Source organism: Martes martes (assembly GCF_963455335.1).
Source record: "Martes martes genome assembly, chromosome: 3".
NCBI classification, from domain to species: domain Eukaryota; kingdom Metazoa; phylum Chordata; class Mammalia; order Carnivora; family Mustelidae; genus Martes; species Martes martes.
Window position 1 is genome coordinate 182,263,331 of NC_137890.1, and position 18,873 is coordinate 182,282,203.

At 39.3% G+C, this 18,873-nt stretch overlaps 1 protein-coding gene across 2 annotated transcripts in view; it reads right to left on the reverse strand.

Moving 5' to 3' along the window:
* Window positions 1–7,226: 7,226 nt before the first annotated feature.
* NOP58 (NOP58 ribonucleoprotein) overlaps window positions 7,227–18,873 on the reverse strand; it is a 31,994-nt gene continuing 20,347 nt past the window's right edge. For both annotated transcript variants that reach the window (XM_080798715.1, XM_080798714.1), the window contains 9 exons: window positions 18,580–18,714; window positions 17,665–17,810; window positions 16,785–16,911; window positions 15,067–15,230; window positions 13,848–13,982; window positions 13,589–13,650; window positions 10,453–10,586; window positions 8,059–8,225; window positions 7,227–7,494 (listed from right to left, as the gene is read on the reverse strand). In XM_080798715.1, the coding sequence (XP_080654841.1) occupies window positions 7,444–7,494; window positions 8,059–8,225; window positions 10,453–10,586; window positions 13,589–13,650; window positions 13,848–13,982; window positions 15,067–15,230; window positions 16,785–16,911; window positions 17,665–17,810; window positions 18,580–18,714 (1,121 nt within the window). In that variant the 3' untranslated portion in view covers window positions 7,227–7,443. The remainder of the gene's footprint in view (window positions 7,495–8,058; window positions 8,226–10,452; window positions 10,587–13,588; window positions 13,651–13,847; window positions 13,983–15,066; window positions 15,231–16,784; window positions 16,912–17,664; window positions 17,811–18,579; window positions 18,715–18,873) is intronic.

The following is an 18,873-nucleotide window of genomic DNA, read 5'->3' on the forward strand; positions in this document are numbered from 1 at the left end:
GGGATCAAGCCCCGCATTGGGCTCCCTGCTGCCTGTCTCCCCCCCTTTCTTGCCTGCCTCTCTGCCTACTTGTGATTTTTGTCTGTCAAATAAATAAATAAAATCTTAAAAAAAAAGCATAGAATTAAAGCAAAATAAATAGCATGTTATTGCTTTTAAAGAATACGACTTTTAATTACGATCACTTTCAAGCATACAGAAAAAAAAGAGAAAATAATGATGGACATCTATATACCCACCGGATATTATTTCAAAAAGATTTGTGTTAACTTGGTGCTATTAAGAAAGCGTTCCAACATAGAGTGGCTTGCACTTTTCAGAAGCATTTGAGAGGCACTCCTAATGACTCGAGTGGTATTGACTAAGTTCCTTAAGCTCTCTGTGCCTGCGTTTCCTCACGTATGATGTGGGCATGATAATAGTATTTATTAGAAAGTTTGCTAGACGGGAAGTCAAGAGCACCTGGCATATTGTAAGTGCTCAATAAACGTTAATTATCAGGTTACCTGGGTGGCTCAGTTGGTTGAGCCTCCGACTCATGGTTTTGGCTCAGATCATGATCTTGAGGTCGGGATACCACGCCGTGAGACGGGCTGTGCACTCAGTGTGGAGCCTGCTTGTCCCTCTCCCTGTGCTCCTGCCCCGCCCCCACCCTGTGTGTGCTCCCACTCTCTCTCTAGAATAAATAAAATCAATAAACGTTAATCATCATTTTCGGCTTACTACTTTGTACTTTCTAACAAATGATAAAAGACCCTAATTAAGAGCCACAGAAGCAGTGCTGGGCTGTGCACGGTTATACAGGCTGTTCTTTGCATAAACCTGGGGGGAGCGTGGGCAGTCATCTGCTAGTCTCTGGATTATGGTTAGGACAATTTTCTGGCACCTAGAGGTATAGAGTGTTGAAGACGAGGTTAATTTTCTATTCACACATATTCCCACTTTGGGTTAATTGCAAAAGGCTGGGTGGGAGAGTTTAATCCTTGAATGGGATTTCAGTTATGTAGTGATAAGGTGGAGTCCTTTGGACATCTTGACCGCACAATTTTAAGAGGTAGAAAAGGAAAATGATCCAGTTTAAAACCACTTAATTCAAGTTAATATTTTTTAAAAGTTAATTGTGCAAAAACTTTGCTAAAAAGTGAAGGGTTGGGATGCGTGACCAGCTCAGTTAGTTAAGCATCTGCCTTTGGCTGAGGTCATGATCCCAGAGTTCTGGGATCAAGTCCAGCATCTCGGGCTCCTTGCTCAGCGGGGAGCCTGGTTCTCCCTCTGCCTGCCTCTCTCTCTGACAAATAAATAAATAAAATCTTTTTTTTTAAAAAAGGGGGGGTTCAGAGCAGATGCTAATAAAGACAGTTATGAGACAGTTCCTGAAAAAGGAACTTTCTCTTAACACTATTGGTTGGAGTATAAATTACCACAATATTTTGAAGGCCAACTGGCACTATTTCTTTTTAAAAATCGTATCTGTTTTATTTTTCAGACAGCGAAAGCAAGCACAAGCAGGGGGAGTGGGAAGAAGAGGGAGAGGGGAAGTGGACTTCCTTCTGGGCAAGGAACCCAGGGACCCTGACTTGATGCCAGGGTCCTAGGATCATGACCCAAGCTGGAAGGCAGGCCCTCAACCGACTGAGCCACCAGGTGCCCCTGTTTTATTTTAAGTAGGTTCCACACCCAACATGGGACTTAAACTCATGACCCTGAGATCAAGAGTCCCATGCTCTACTCACCGAGGTGGCTAGCCCCACAAACTGGTATTATTTTACACTTGTATCCCTTTGATACAGTAATTCTACATCTAGAAATGTATCCTAAGGAAACACAAGCATATAAAGACAAACATATAAGGCATTCATTACAGTTTTGTAATAAAATGGCAACAAAAACCAATGTAAGAAAAAACAAAATTTAAAAGTCCTCCAAAGAAAAATACTAAATAGTAGACCCTTGGACATGATAAAATGATGCTAGTATAAAAATGACACAAAATCAGTTTTCATGTGATTTGCACATGCTTTAAGGTTAGAGTCAACCAATGCAGACTGAGAAATGCTCAGCCACTTACATATCTGGGGCTAGTCCATACATTTCTAATTGATGTTTCTTTCAAAGGCGCTTTTGTGTACTTTCTCCGCTATGTGTGCTGCCTTAAATCTGGGGTTTTATTCTCACAAACTTAGTAAAACAATGACTAAGTTTTTTCGCTGTTATATTAGATGTGCACAGAACACCTGCAAAATCAGCAATTCCATTCCTTCAAAAGCAAACTCTTGGGACAGGAAACAAGGCTGATAATGGTACTTCTCGTACCTATCCAAAGTTTGCCCCATTTATGTCGGAAAAGCACTGCACGCGTTAAGTGCCCAGCCTGTGTCTCCTCAAAATTAACTAGTGAAACAGCACAGCCGCTGGCCGGCAGTGGTACTGCAGGGATGCTCACTTAAGAGGCAAAGGCCTGACGTCTTGGGCATCAAAGAAGGTACTAGTTTTTTTTTTTTTTTTTTTTTTTTTTTAAAGATTTTTATTTATTTATTTGATAGACAGAGATCACAAGTAGGCAGAGAGGAGAGGCAGGTAGAGAGAGAGGAGGAAGCAGGCTCCCTACCGATAGGCAGGTAGAGAGAGAGGAGGAAGCAGGCTCCCCGCCGAGCAGAGCCCGATGTGGGGCTCGATCCCGGGACCGTGAGATCATGACCTGAGTTGAAGGCAGAGGCTTAACCCACTGAGCCACCCAGGCGCCCCAAAGAAGGTACTAGTTTGCAAGGTAAAAGAATCCTCCTAGTACAGTGGTAAAGGTGTAAGCATCATCAGCTTGTCAAAATTGTCAAAGTGCATATTCTTGAGGCCTATATCCTTGATCTGCCAAATCAGATATGTACGTTTTATTTTTATTTTTTTTAAGATTTCATTTGTGAGACAGAGAGAGAGCACAAGCAGTGGGAGCAACAGGCCGAGGGAGAAGCAGGCTCCCTCCTGAGCGAGCAGCTCGATGTGGAACTCAATCCCAGGATCCCTGAGCCCAAAGCAGATGCCTAACCAACTGAGCCACCAAGGGATCCCAGAAATGTACCTTTAAAAAAATTTCTCCAGATGTCTGAAGTTCTCACAAGATTAGAGAATCATTTCTCTAATTACTTCCAATTTCTCCTTAAAACCCAGTACGACTGTAAAATACTCCAGAAGAATTGCCATTTGACATTTGCTGTAAGACGTGATTTTAAAGATTTAATTTGAGAGAGAGAGAGTGCGCGCGCGCACAGGAGAGTGAGTGGGGGAGGGGAGGATCTCAGGCGGACTCCCTGATGAACATGGAGCCCCACCAGGGGATTGTGCCTTGGTCTCAGGACCCTGAGATCACCACCGACCTTGAGATCACATCTGCAGTGGAAACCCAAAGCTGGACACTTAACCAACTGAGCCACCTAGTCGCCCCAATACCTTTTTGTTTCAAACCATTTCTGGGGAGCGCCTGGGGAGCTCAGTGGGTTAAGCCGCTGCCTTTGGCTCAAGTCATGATCCCAGGGTCCTGGGATCAAGTCCCGCATCAGGCTCCTTGCTCGGCAGGGAGCCTGCTTCTCTCTCCGCCTCTGCCTGCCACTCTGCCTGCTTGTGCGCGCTCTCTCTCTGACAAATAAAATCTTAAAAAAAAAAACAAAAAACAAAAAAACATAAAAACATTTCTGGGGCACGTGGGTGGCTCAGCAGGTTAAGTGTTTTTGACTCTTGATTTTGGCTCGGGTGATCTCGGGGTTGTGGAATGGAGCCCTGTGTTGGGCTCCAGGCTCGGTGGGGAGTCTTCTTCCTCCTCCTCCCCCTCTCTCTGTCCCTCCCTCAGCTCGTGCACTCTTAAATAAATACAAATAACACTGTTAACTGGAATTAAAATAAAAACTAAAAAAAAAAAAAAACCCAAAAAACAAAAAAAAAGCTCACCATGAGAAAAACTCAGAAGTGGCATTCTTGGTTTTTATTTTAAGTAAACTCTACACCCAGTGTGGGGCTCAAACTCACAACCCCGATATCAAGAGTCACGGAGCTCTAATGTCTGAGCCAGCCAGGTGCCCTAATGCTCTTAATTCTATTTTCTTATGAAAGTAACATAAAAATCTAGTTAATTCATCCACAGGTCATTCACTCATCACTACACAAAGATTAAGGCCCTTACAGGTAAGAACACACAGGAAGGTCTACTGTTTGGGGAATGAAGATATTCAAGGGATACAGAAGGAAATGAATGGTTTTTAAGACCCCTTTAAGCATTCTCTCACTTTATTCTCAGAGCAAGTTTAACTAATCTGCCCGAGTACTTTACCATATACCCTAAGTGTGACCTCCAACAAGAAGCACCTAAGAGCTTCCTAAAAGTGAAGACTCAGGGCTCCATCCCGGATCTACTGGACTCATCTGCAGTTTATCAGGATCCCCAGGTGATTTTCATACATGTTAAAGGTTTTAATTACTTGGCCCTAATGCCCATTATTCTAAGTGGTCCAGCTGAGACAGAGGATGGGCCTGAAACAAGTTGTAAAAGACGCTCTGGGAGGCACCTAGGTGGCTGTGGGTTGACTCTTGGTTTCAGCTCAGGTCATTATCTCACAGTCCTGGGGCCAGGCTCCGCCAACAGGGAAATCTGCTTCGGGATTTGCTCTCCCTCTGCCCTGCACACCCTCTAAAATAAATTTTTAAATCTTAAAAAAAAAAAAAAAAATGATGGCCTTGGAGAAGCAACAAAGCATTGAACTCTCCAGAGAACTGCAGAAAGTGATCTGAGCTTGGAGTTCTGGAGAGAGTACAGCTCCTCCAAGGCCATGCATGATAAGCACACTGAGGACACAAAGTAGTAGAGATACAGAAATAGATTATTCTATTTACTTCTCTATGAACTGATTTTTTTTAAAAAAAAGATTTTATTTACATGACAGAGATCACAAGTAGGCAGAGAGGCAGACAGAGACAGAGAGAGGGAGAAGGAGGCTCCCTGCTAAGCAGGGAGCCAATGCAGGGCTCAATCCCAGGACCCTGATTTGGTGACCTAAGCCGAAGGCAGAGGCTTTAACCCACTGAGCCACCCAGGCACCCCTGTGAATTGACTGTTTAAAGTAGGCCTGATGCCCCAGTTTGCAGCCCAACACAGGGCTTGAACTCAAGACCCTGAGATCAAGCCTCATAGAGGGCTTGACCCAGGACACGGAGATCACCACCTGAGCTGAAGCCACCGTCCCATGCTTCACTGAGCCACCCAGGTGCCCTGATACAGTAGTTCAAACCAAAAAATTTAAATCTACACTTTTGAAGGGATGTGGAATACAGTGGAGAATCATTGCTTTTTCATTTCTTGAGAATCAGCAAGCTTTTAAAATTTTTTCAAGTAATGTCTACACCCAGTGTGGGGCTTGACTTCACAACCCAAGTCCCAAGCTCTACCAACTGTCAGCCAGCACCCAGATAATCAGTAGGTCTTAAGTATTTTATGTGGCCCACTCACGGAAATAGTTTGCTCATCAAAATTAGTCACATAAAACCCACCTGCACTTCCCATAGCAGACTAAGATCCTAAGGATCTTAGTAGAACAAGATCTTGGTAGAACAAGAACTTCATTTTAGTACAAAGAACCAGAACCTACATTCTGGGTTAGTGTTTTGAACAGTTAAGAGTTTAGCACTTAGAAATGACAGCTTGGGGAGGTGGGGGGGGGGATGCGGTAACTGGGCGATGGGCATTTTAAGTAATCAACCGGGTACTGTATGTAACTGATGAATTCTATCTCTGAAACTAGTAACATAGTATATGTTAATTAGATAGATAGCTGTGATTAACTAGATTTTCTTCCCCCAGGTACGAGACCATTTAAAGTGATTAGAAGTTTATTAATTAGCATTCTCAAAGTCTATCCTATTTCAGATAGAAAAATGTTACAGCCCTTGGCAGGTCTATGGGCAACTTTCATCAAAAGCTGTTAAAAATCTGTTATGTCAAAAAAAATAATTAAAAAAAAATAAAAATAACTAAAAATGTTATGTCCCAAGTCAAGAACGTGTCTGAGGTACTAATGATGGTAACATTCTTCTGGGAGCAAAATAACGTTTTATTTTGTAATTGTGTCTAGGGATGGCTACGTGTACTTCCTGTAGCATTTACTTCAAATATCTAAATTTGAAGTGTACTTACACCTCTGAAATTTTTTTTTTTCCCCTACAAACCACTGTTAGATGGAGAGGTAAAGTTGACCTCATCTCTAATTTACAAGCGAGGAACTGAAGTTAAGAGGGTCTGTGGACTTGCCAAGTTACAATGAAAAGCAGAGGGGACTCAAAGCTATGATCATTTCGTTAAAGATTTTATTTATTCGTTTGAGTGAGCGAGCGAGCGAGCGAGCATGCATAGTGGGAGAGCAGAGGGAGAGGGAGAAGCAGACTCCCCACTAAGCAGGTAGCCAGACACAGGGTTTGATCCCAAGACACCAAGCTTATGATCTGAGTTGAAATCAAGACGCTTGACTGAGCCACCGAGGTGTCCCAAAACTGGAATCATTTTGGCTCCTCCACCTGCTGAATGCTTTTACTGAACTGGGCTTTACCATCACACCCACGGCATACAAGCGATGCAAGGCTGAACAGTCCTGCGAAACTCGTAGCTGTCCACCGGGCTGTTTTCCACTTCCAGGAAACACTATTTCAGAAACAAGGATTTCTCTTTGGTGTTCTATGTCCTGGTTTATACCCATGGACATTTTATTTTTGGTCATCTTGTTTTCCTGTCATCCCGCCCATTCTTTACTATTATTAAAAATGTCATCTTAGAAAAAAATCTCCATCTATGTTAATGTTAATAATTATTTTGTTGCTCCAGTCAGAACTACGAAGTAAAATCATGTTATGGATATAAATTTTTTCTTTCTGAAGGGATACAGGAAAGTTTTGCTCACCTAATTTTAAAATTTTGAACACAAAACACAGCTTTATTTAAATAAATACAGAGGCAGAAAAACAGGAGAAAAAAGACAGTCAAAAAGGGAAAAAGAAACATTAGAGCAAAGCTCTTAAATTGGTCCACCTAATCACAGCCTTCCAAAAGGCTAGAGTCTAGTTAAGTTTCAAATGAACAATTCACAACTCTTACTTTTCAGCTATAATTATCAAAGCAATAATCATCATTAAATGCTAAATATAGAAAGGATCATACTTGTGTACTAAAATACAGAGATCACAGAACTACTTTAAAATACAAAGAAAATATTTTTATTTGTATAACAAAGCCTCTGAGAAATGACATAATCAAGTTAACAGAACTGGCGTCAAGACACATAGGTTTGAAAAGGTATCGATGAGTAGGAACTCCGTTTCATCCAACCTTCCCTCAATTACAGAACATTTCTGATACACTCCTGACTGAATCTTAGGTGTGATGTGTCCCGATGATTCAAAGACGGTTCCCTTCAATTAGTCCTCATTATCTTTCTTTTTTTTCTTTTTCTTCTTTTTCTCTGGACTCTGAAAATAACAAATAAGAATGCTTTTGAAAGAGCTGTAAATGTATGGGTGAGGAAGAGTAACTTTATAAGAAGCGAAGTAGATCAATTTCCCTCAAAAACAAATTTGGTTGAACGATTAAAACCTAAAAATATAAAAATCACCTCTATGAAAATCTGTAGCAAGTTATATTCCCTCTTCCTCAAAGTAAACCCATTTTGTAGTAAGGTTTTAGGTTTGGCCTTTTTACAACAATATCATTTTTATTTTACTGTTCCATCAATAAAAACCACCTTAACTGCCCGCTCATTTCTAATACAGACAGTTCAATAAAATAGAAACCCGGCCTGCGCCAACAAAGTACTAAAAACAAACATACAGGGGCACCTGGGTGGCCCAGTTGTTAAGCATCTGCCTTCGGCTCAGGTCACGATCCCCAGGATCCTGGGATGGAGCCCCACATCGGGCTCCCTGCTTCACGGGGAGCCTGCTTCTCCCTCTCCCACTCCCCCTGCCTGTGCTCCCTCTCTCGCTGAGTCTCTCTCTGTCAAATAAATAAATAAAATCTTAAAAAAAAAAACATACAGGAATCGCTGTGCTGGTGCATGGTTCTTCCTCAGAAAGTGGTTCTTCCTTAATGTGTTTCTTTTTGTCCTTCTTCTTCTTCTTCTTCACAGGTGTCTCCTGTTCTTCCACCACTAGTACTCCTTCTTCTTCTTCTTCTTCCTCTGTTGCTACTGGGGCTTCTTCAACTGAGTGGGGTTAAGCACAGACACAACAATTAACATTATATCAAGACCTCACTTTCCCACCTTTCAAATCTCAGTTTTTTCCCATCATTCTGGCTGACTATCCAATGTTTATTATAAAATTCTTTAAGTGGAAAGGTCCTTCAAACATCTACCTAGTCCAAGATCACTAACTTTACGAGGTCACGCAGCTATCTACGGAAATTAGGATTGAAACAGATCATAGGATCTCCAAACTCAATGTTTTTTGGCAGCTGTCACTTATATTAGAAAGGATTAAGAATTTGTGCTTTGGAGGGGTGCCTGGTTGGCTCAATGGGTTAAGCCTCTGCCTTTGGCTCAGGTCATGATCCCAGGGTCCTGAGACTGAGCCCTGCCTTCAGGCTCCCTGCTCGGCGGGACGCCTGCTTCTCCCTCTCCTTCCACCGGATGCTCCCCTGCTTGTGCTCTCTTGCTCTAACAAACAAAATCTTAAAAAAAAAAAAAAAAAAAAAGTGTGTTCTGGAGTTAAAAGACCTGGGTTTGTTTCAACCTGTTGTGACCCTGAGAAGTCAGTGAGTTCTCTAAACCCCATTAACTGCCCATCTTACCAGATTTAATGAGATAACATATCATGCTTTGCTCTTAAGAATGAGGACTTTAAAAAAAAAAAAAGAAAGAGGACTCCATAATATATACCTATCACTAGAAACTTGTTCACCAAAAAATTTATTTAGCACCTATTAAGTGTCAGGCTATATCCTAGACAACTGGACGCAACAGGGCATAAAAGAGACAAATCCCTGTCCTTATGTAGCCTTTTTTTTTTTAAGGACTGGAGGGAATCAAAAGAATAACTGTATAATACTTTACACAGTAATCCGTGCTAAGAATGAAAATTAAGCAGGAAGAGGAAGGAACACTGAGGAAGGCAGTGCATACGGGTACTCTGGACAGGACAGTCAGTCAGACAACACCTGGAAGAGGCAAAGGAGTGAAAAGATGGCACCTGTCTTGAGGCAAAATACTCCAGGTAAAGAGAAAAGCAAAAGCTAAGGTTATTTTGGAAGAGGAGAGTTGGCAGGATCAAAGAATAACGAGGAGTCCATTGTGGCTAAAAGGAATAAAACTGAATGAGAGAAATTAATGAATGAGAGAATATGCCCTTGTGGCTGCTACATTAAAAAAAAGCAGTTGTGGATAAGGCAAGTGGTTAGATTCTAGATACATATTTTCAAAGCAGAACTGCAGTGACAGGATTTGTTGCCAGAATAGGGGCACCTGGCTAGCTCAGTTGGTGGAACATGTGACTCCTGATCTTGGGACTTAAATTTTAAGTTTGAGCCCCACACTGGGAACAGAGTTTACTTAAGAAAAATTTACCAAAAAAAAAAAAAAAAAAAAAAGAAGAGGATTTGGTGCCAGAGTAGATTTGGGTTCTAAGAAAACAGTCAAGGTTAAAGGCTAAAGCAACTAGAACTGCCATTATTAAGATAGACAAATTTGTGGAGCAACACACTGAGAGTGACAAGGACACAGGAATGTTAAGTTTGAAACGTTTACAGGATGAGCAAGTGAAGACCCCGGAGTCTTGCTGTTTCAAATGCTACTAATGGGCTTAGGGATCACCTCACTGTTCAATAAACAAGGAGAAACATAGGAGTTAAATAGTTGTTTATTATGTTTTCTTCAGCCAGGGCAGGAACCCACATTTGCTGATAATATATTTTTGACCACTAAGCTATTTAGAAACCAAACTCAACAAAGGTATTGTTAGTAAATGGGGTTACTTGCTTATCAGCTTTGCAAGATAGCTGAGTTCGCTGGAGAGTACCTATTAAATATTATTATTATAATGGTAGGTTACCAATGTTATTACTCTAGTCCATTCTATGTAACAGAAAACAATATAACAAAAATATTTTGGCAACTAATTTAAAAACCATGAACTTTTTTTCTTTTTAAGCTATTACCAAAATAGTTCACCTGGTAGAAACTAGAGTTTGGTATACTTAACATAATACATGATTCCCTATTTTCAAAGAAATGCTTCTCACACTCCTCTATGAAGTCTGATAAATTTAATACCTTAACTATTCTCAAGGAACATGATGATGGCTTATTAAAACACCATTAACTTTCAATATGGGTGGTTTCTCAATAAAGTTCAATGGCATGAACTTCCCCAAGACATACGAAGTCTTTCTTAAAGAATATGAATATAAACGACATTTAAAAAATTCAAACTGACCTTTAATTTTAACCTTGGCTTTTTTGGCCTTCTTTTCAACGATTTCGTCTTCTTTATCTACCTGTTCTATCTTGCGTTTTTTAGAACAGGCTGGCAGTGTGGAATCACCAGAAGGATCGTAAGTCTTTACTTCACTATAAGAGTCAAAGAATTATAGAAAATCTCTGTAAATACTTGTAAATGAATTAATTCTAAGGAAGTTTAAAAGAAATGCCATTAGATAATACTTATGTAAGCATATAATACTGTTTCATTTTAGTGGTTTTGAGGCAGTTTATGAAAACTAGTAATTTCCAAAAGGTAAGGAGGTATCAATCACTATTTTCCACGTAAGTCAATCACACTTCAAAGGAAGTGGTGAGCTAAAATGAATTCTCATTTAGTAATCAATGTAATGACTGACTATGGTATAGAAAAACATTCAGTCAGTACAGGGAAAAACAGAAAACTTCTTTACAACAAATGATTTTTCTAAAAATTAAAAACTGAAGCAATTTAAGTTTTAGAAATAGGGTAATTCAGGGGTGCCTGGGTGGCTCAGTGGGTTAAAGCCTCTGCCTTCGGCTCGGGTCATGATCCCAACGTCCTGGGATCAAGCCCCGCATCGGGCTCTCTGCTCAGCGGGGGGCCTGCTCCCCCCCTCCAACCGCCAGCCTGCCTCTCTGCCAACGTGTGATCTCTGTCAAATAAATAAAATCTTAAAAAAAAAAAAAGGAAAAGAAATAGGGTAATTCAATGAAAAAACAAAACCAAACAAAAAACCTAAATCAAGTTAACACAGAAGACCTAATCACAAAACCCCAAAAGGCAGAAGAACAAGGGGATACATATGGATAAAGATTCCCTGGGGCACCTGGGTGGCTCAGTTGGTTGAGCAACTGCTCTAGGCTCAGGTCATGATCCCAGAGACCTGGGATCGAGTGCCGCATCAGCTCCCAGCTCCGCAGGGAGTCTGCTTCTCCCTCTGACTTTCTCCATTCTCACGCTCTCTCTCACTTTCTCTCTCTGTCTCAAATAAATAAATTCTTAAAAAAAAAAAAAAAAGATTCCCTAAAAGCCTACATTTGCCTTTGTTCTAATGTAGCAGAAAGAATAAACTGAAGTACTAAGTGCCTAAAACAAGAATAAATCTCCTAATTGGTGCTTCAAGTACATGTGTTTAAAGTTAAAAGTAGCGTGCTCGCTTCAGCAGCACATATACTAAAGTTAAAAGTAGGGGCGCCTGGGTGGCTCAGTTGTTAAATGTCTGCCTTAGGCTCAGGTCATGATCCCAGGATTCTGGGATAGAACCCCACGTTGGGCTACCTGCTCAGCAGGGAGCCTGCTTCTCCCTCTCCCCCTGCTGTGTCTCTTCTCTGTCACTAAATAAATAAAATAAAATAAAAATAATAATAAAGTCAAAAGTATAATGGCATGAGAACATTAAAAAATTGTTCAAAACAAGCCAAGGAACGTTTCATTTCTTAAGTTTATTTGTAGAGTCATGTCTGCTTAATTTTTACATATTAAAAACATTAATAATTAAAAAAAAAAAAAGAAAGATCCAGAGGCGCCTGGGTGGCTCAGTGGGCTAAAGCCTCTGCCTTCAGCTCAGGTCATGATCTCAGGGTCCTGGGATCGAGCCCCACATCCGGCTCTCTGCTCAGCAGGGAGCCTGCTTCCTCCCCTCTCTCTGCCTACCTCTCTGCCTACTGGTGATCTCTGTCAAATAAATAAAATCTTTAAAAAAATAAAATCCACACTTATCAAATAAAGACACCAAATTCAACTTTAAACATTACAATATATATATATATATACAGTCATTGTTGAAAACTTGGAAAATTCATAAAACAAAATGTCAATGCCCACAGAATACTTTTGCTTTCTTTCCAGAATAAAGGAAACAATTTTTCTAAATACATGTTGAAATATATATATGAATATATACAGTAAGATTGTTACTCCTTGCCCAGTTTAAAAGTATACTACTAAAATTCTTTTTTTTAAAAGATTTTATTTATTTATTTGACACAAAGAGAGACGTCAAAGTAGGCAGAGCAGCAGGCAGAGATAGAGGGGGAAGCAGGCTCCCTGCTGAGCAGAGAGCCCAATGCAGGGCCCGATCCCAGGACCCTGAGATCATGACCTGAGCCAAAGGCAGAGGCTTAATCCACTGAGCCACCCAGGCGCCCCTACTATTAAAATTCTTGAGGAATTACAGGAGTCCTAAGGGAAAATTTATGGGTTAATGACTAGAAACATTTTAAAGGCTCCTGTACGTACTGTCAAACCACTTCCCAGAAAAGTTGCACCACATTGTACTTCCATCATCAGAACCTTAGCAGTACTGAACATCACCTCAAATAGCCACAATACCTCTCCCTACACGTTATCTTTTGTTCGTTTCATGGTGAGATCTGAATACTTTACTATTATGCCTTTTAGCTATTTTCAGACTTTTCTGTCTTTAGGTTTCATTGTGAATTAACTGAATTGATTTTCTCTTTGACAGATGGTATACTATACAGAAGCTATGAATGACAAATATTTACTATCAACACCCGAAAATGAGCTAGTTAAATATTAATATTTAATAAATATTAAGAAGGGGGAAAAAAGCCAAGGGGCACCTGGCTGGCTTGGTTCAAGGAGCACATCACTCTTGATCTTTGGATTCTGAGTTTGAGCCCCATGCTGGGTACAGAGATTACTTAAATAAGACTTTAAAGGAAAAAAAAAAAAAGAAAAACCAAAATATATACTATGTATATATTCATTATAATATAAAAATGTTTATGTGAGGGGCACTTGGGTGGCTCAGTGGGTTAAAGCCTCTGCCTTTGGCTCGGGTTGTGGTCCCAGGGTCCTGGGATCGAGCCCCACATGGGGCTCTCTGCTCAGCAGGGAGCCTGTTTCCTCCTCTCTCTCTCTGCCTGTCTCTCTGCCTACTTGTGATCTCTGTCTGTCCAATAAATAAATAAAATCTTAAAAAAAAAAAAAGTTTATGTGATTAAAAATTCAAAATATGGAAAACTATAAATAGCAAAGAAAAATAAGAGACTGAAGTGTCTATGTTTTATTATAAACACTGCAGATGTCAATTAAAATTTCATCAAGCAGGTACTGCTCACCCATCCTCCCCAAATGTACTCACCTTTTATGTTCGTATTTTTCTGTTTTTGCTAATGCTTTTCCCGTTCCACTTATTTTCCTTATCTAAGAAAAGAGATCAATTCTTAGTCAATACAAGGGAAACTGTTAACAGCAGGGAAAAAAACATAATTAGACATAGTAATATTAATCATTAAAATAAAACTGCTTAGTAGGTGAAATGAATAAGTACATAAACCAGTTGAGGTTTATTCATTTTTGACAGCTAACACTTCTACCAATAGGCAGGATATGGTCCTTACCCCTCTATCTTCCAAGGTCCTCAACCTGGCCTCTAATTTGGCTCTGTTCTCAACTCCCATCGCAGAACTGGAGTCTTCACCAAAAGCATCATACCGAATAGCCAGAACAGTTTTGGCTGCCAGCATTCGAGAAATCTGATAGAGAACTTGAAGTCAGAGGCATTCAAACTATATTCCAAGTCGAGACATTAAAATCCTCAATAACTTACTCATGAGAAAACTGGAGCAAATCATCAACTCTATCACTCACTGTAGGATTTTTTTAAGTCAGGAATTATAAAATTATTATGAATCATACAACCCAAGTCACCTAGCTTTATCTGAATCTCTCAGTGGCTAACTGGTTACACACAACTCCATTCACTTTGTTGGATGAGATGATCTTGCAGTAAGTAGTTCATGTCTAAAACAAGCCCCAACTACCCTTCTCATGTCTTCCTTTAACTTCTACTCAATGGCCTTAGTTCTCCACCATGATGTCATCTGGAAAAGGCACAACTGCCCTTGTAAGCTAATTAGCAATTTTCAGCCCCTTTCATCAATCAGCTCTGAATTTTGTAACATTTCAAGTTTTTTTTCCTTAACATTTCAATTTGTTAAATTATGTGCCCTAAGCAAAAAGCTTGCAAGTACTTAATGTGCCGAAGACTCAGCTTTTTCATCTGTAGAACAGATACCCTACATCTCACAGGGCTATTAAAAGGACTCACTTAAGTCCCACTAAGAGTTGAGCACAGTGCATGGTTATTATTTTATAATTTATAAATGATGTTAAATTGATTTCTTGCCACATAGAAAACTTTTGATATGCCATCCACTCCATCCTTCACAAACAGGTGGATTCTAGAAAAACCCTAATACAGCAAAAGAAAATGGCTTTAACAAAATTAGTAATACTCTATCTTTAAAAAAATAATAGCAATAATATATATATATTTTTAAGTAAGCTCTACACCCAACGTGGAGCTGGGAACTCACGACCCCATAAGGAGGAGCTGCATACTCTACTGACTGAGTCAGCCAGGCGCCCCCAGCAACACTTACTAATATTATTTTCTTTCAGTACACAAAAGTGCTTTTTAGCTCAAGAATTCATCATTCTCTATTTAATGAAAAAGAAACGGAAAAATTGTATTGCATACCACAGAACAGGCAGAAGATGAGTTATCTGGGGGAATAAAAGAAAAAAACAACCTGCCTCAGAAGAAATGCAACTCACCTTTCCTTTGTGTTTGGGACTTGTCTGGCCTACAAGTGAAGCATGATAAATAAGACCGTATTTTGGGGTATCTCGTCTGGACTTGAGGGCTCTGAAGAGTGCCTTTTCTGCTCCAAGAATCTGAACTGTAGAAGCTGCATGCTTGGCCAAATTCAAAAGAGAACCTTCCAAAGAAAAGAAGTAGTTACAAGGAATGCAATTCCAAGTACTTAAAAGCTCCATGTATTAAGTGTAAGACATATAATCTTAGTATTACAGGCACCGAGTAAATAAAAATCTGACACAATACAGATTCTAGCCTGAGATTCCCTAAAAAGCCTCAGCGTTTGAGGTTCATTCATGGAGCAGCGTAAGCAGAGGCTTACAGTGAACACTGAGGACGAACTGAAGGTTAAACTTATTACTTTAATTATATACTTATTTGCCCCAGAGATGGTATTAACTATTCTATATTCCATTAGTATACCACCGAGGAGGCCTTTAGACATCAAATATTCTACTTTAGATATGAGAAAGACATACAAACAGAGGGACACTCAACAGGACATCTCAACAGTATCACTATGCGTTAACTTTCTCACACTATCTGTTGTTTAAGATACGGATAAGGAGATAGAAGCATACTAATCAGGTATAAAAAGTTGCTGCTTTGTTAGATTTATTGCATAGATTTTGCCAGAACAGACCCCCAATATTAATGCTCAAACACTAGATACATATTTAAAATTCAACAGACTTCTGTTAAGCCCTGCATCTCTTACCACCAAAGTGTAGTTAAGGCTATGAAAATTTGGATGCAGAAAACAAAACCAACCAGACAATCCCAGCCTCACAGCTGAGGGCATCTGAATGGCCTATCTTATTAATGATGTCGTTAGAGGGGCTATTCTAGTTTAGATACTTTGATGTAGAGGATATGTTATGATCTTCTGTGACAGATTTTAACGATTAACTCCAATAATAGTATTTCACTCTATTTGCGAATATTCAATTATACAGTATACTTTTATAGCATACCTTCTTTGTAACATCACCATATACATACATGGAGTCTTATTATAAGTTCATTAAAAATATTTTGCATGTCAAATACATTAAAATAGCAAATTCAGCAGTGAACGAGATTCTCGATCAAGGGTATATATCACCTATTGTGAGAACTACTGCTATTTAATCTGATGTTTGTTTTGTTTTGTTTTGTTTTAGAGGGGTGTGGGTGCGGGGGGGAGGGCAGAAAAGGAGAGAGAGAATCTTGAGCAGGCTCCATGCCCAGAGTGGAGCCCAATGCAGGGCTCAATCTCACAATCTTGAGATCAAGACCTGAGCCAAAATTAAGAGTCAAGCACTTAACCAACTGAGCCACCCAGGTGCCCCTAATCTGGTTAAATTTTTAGTATTAGGAAATATTAACTGATTTCATCCTCCTGCATTCATCTGATTATTCTCCTTAATGGTAATAAACTTCTGACAACGGACCACAAGTGTCTCAGAAGAGGTAGTGACTGAAGATGCCTTCATTATCCAAAAGGAAATCAGGCACAGGAATCAGAATCATCACTGAACACTTACTTGGTCCTTAGTCCTCTCCCATATACCATCTATTTATATTTATTACCTATAATTTCTAATAAATGTAATTTGAAGATGAAAAAATAATCCTAGGTAGAAAACAATCTACCCTAGGTATCCCTATTTATAGGTTACATTAAAATCATCACCTGCATGAGCAATGAGTCGTGCTCCCACTAATTCCCCAACCATGACTGTAACATTTGGTGCAATGGCCATCATTCGATTTTGTAGATATTCATAGAGCTGGGTTCTATATTCTGAGATTTCAATTACCTAGTATAAAGAACAAGATGAATATACCATAAATGACTTGCGTAAAAATCACATAAAAACCACACGTCTGAAAACACTGGAGCCCTAAACTATCATATATAAGCCGCGTAATCCTGGGAAAACAAAGCATTCTTTATCTCAACTTCCCATTTTCATAAATTTTATGAGATAATAAATGCAAACAACCTAATATACTGCTTAAAAATACTAGTCAATATTACTGTTATTTTTAAAAACTCTAAGGGCTAGACATTACATCATCCTCTCTGTGATTCTTTTTTGCGTGTGTGATTTTTTTTTTTAAGATTTTATTAAGTAATCTTTACACTCAACATAGGGCTTGAACTTACAACCCCAAGATTAAGAGTCACATGCTCTACTGACTGGGCCAGCCTCCCTTTTTGTGATTCTTCTTCAGTGATCTCCAAATGAGGGGTGGGGGCGGGGGGTAAGCATTCCAGGCTACAAACATAAAAGCTGGAATTAAGTAACTCAAGCTGTATTTCTGTCTCCTTAAGGGATTCATAATTCATTATCCAGACAATGCTAGTATAAATAAATTAGATAATCTTTCAACTTCAGTATGTATTTCCCCCCTCAAGTATATAAATCAGGATGGCATCAGATGAGGTAGTGACTGAACACCCTCATATTTATCAGGTGGATCAAGTTTAAAAATCATCATCGCCATCAGAAAATTATTATTACATAGCCGGTCCCACCACAACTAGTTTCTCCACGTGTACAGTTTACCTGAGTGCAGAGATGCAGAATATTGCAAATATCTTCTTCTGAAACCTCTGTTCCCATTGATATCTCTGCAGCTGCTTTCACTTCTGCTTCAACTTCCTCCGGCAGTAGTTCAGAAAGTTTGGCTGAGGCATAATTCTTCCTATCGCCTATGGAATGTTTGCAGAGGATGAGGGAGAATCACTCTTCAACAAATTATATAAAATCCAAATAGTCAAATAAAAAAAAGCAGAAGTAAGCCAATGAAAAGGGTGCCTAAACAAAACAAAAAGCGAACAAGTTTGACCTACTAATTTTCCTTATATAAGGCTTGATTTTTAGAGATTAAAATCTCTCCCCATTATCTCCCTCTAAAAAGATATAAATTAGAATAAAAACAAAATACCCCACGAAATAGAACTAATAACACTGTGACAGACAATTTATAGCTAAGGTTTTATTAAATCCAGGGCCGTGAATTCTTGGGGCAGTTAATACGGTAATGCAGTATGAGCCTGGCAAATTCTATTTATTAACAATATTCAGGTTTTTCTACTAATATTACTGTACACTGGTATGGAATACAAACACTAACAGTATAGAGAGCAGTACCAACTTTAGTATTATAACATATGCAGGATATCCCAAGTCTACAGTTGCCCCTATTAATGGTAAATTCCCTATGATACACATTCCACCTTAAGAAGCCATTTTAAGAAAAACCAAATATGAGAACCATGATCTCTTGCTGTACCAGCCACCGAAGTCAAAGTTCAAATTAACGGTCTCTGAATTCTAAGACACTAATTTGACTACACTCCCAAAATACACATAATGCATAAGGAACTCTGGGAAGCTTGTTAAGAAAAAATATTACAACTCATGTTTTGGGATGCAAATAAATTGTTATTTTCAATGCCTTAAAGGACAGTTACTCACCGACTTTCTGTAAACACTTGCAGTATGTCAGATTATCCGAAATAATTTTTCCTAATTCAGGGAAATGCCAGCCATACCATTCTCTACACCGCATGATATAGTTGTTTAGTTCTTTATCTAAGTCATCTAACAAGGCTGCAGATTAAAATGAAAGAGAAAAGAGGAACTTAAAAGGGCTTTAAAAAACTAAAATATACATAGAACTTATCATTTTAACCATTTTCAACTGCAGGTTTCAGTGGCATCAAGCACATTCACAATGTTATTTAACAATCACCCACTACCCATTTCCAG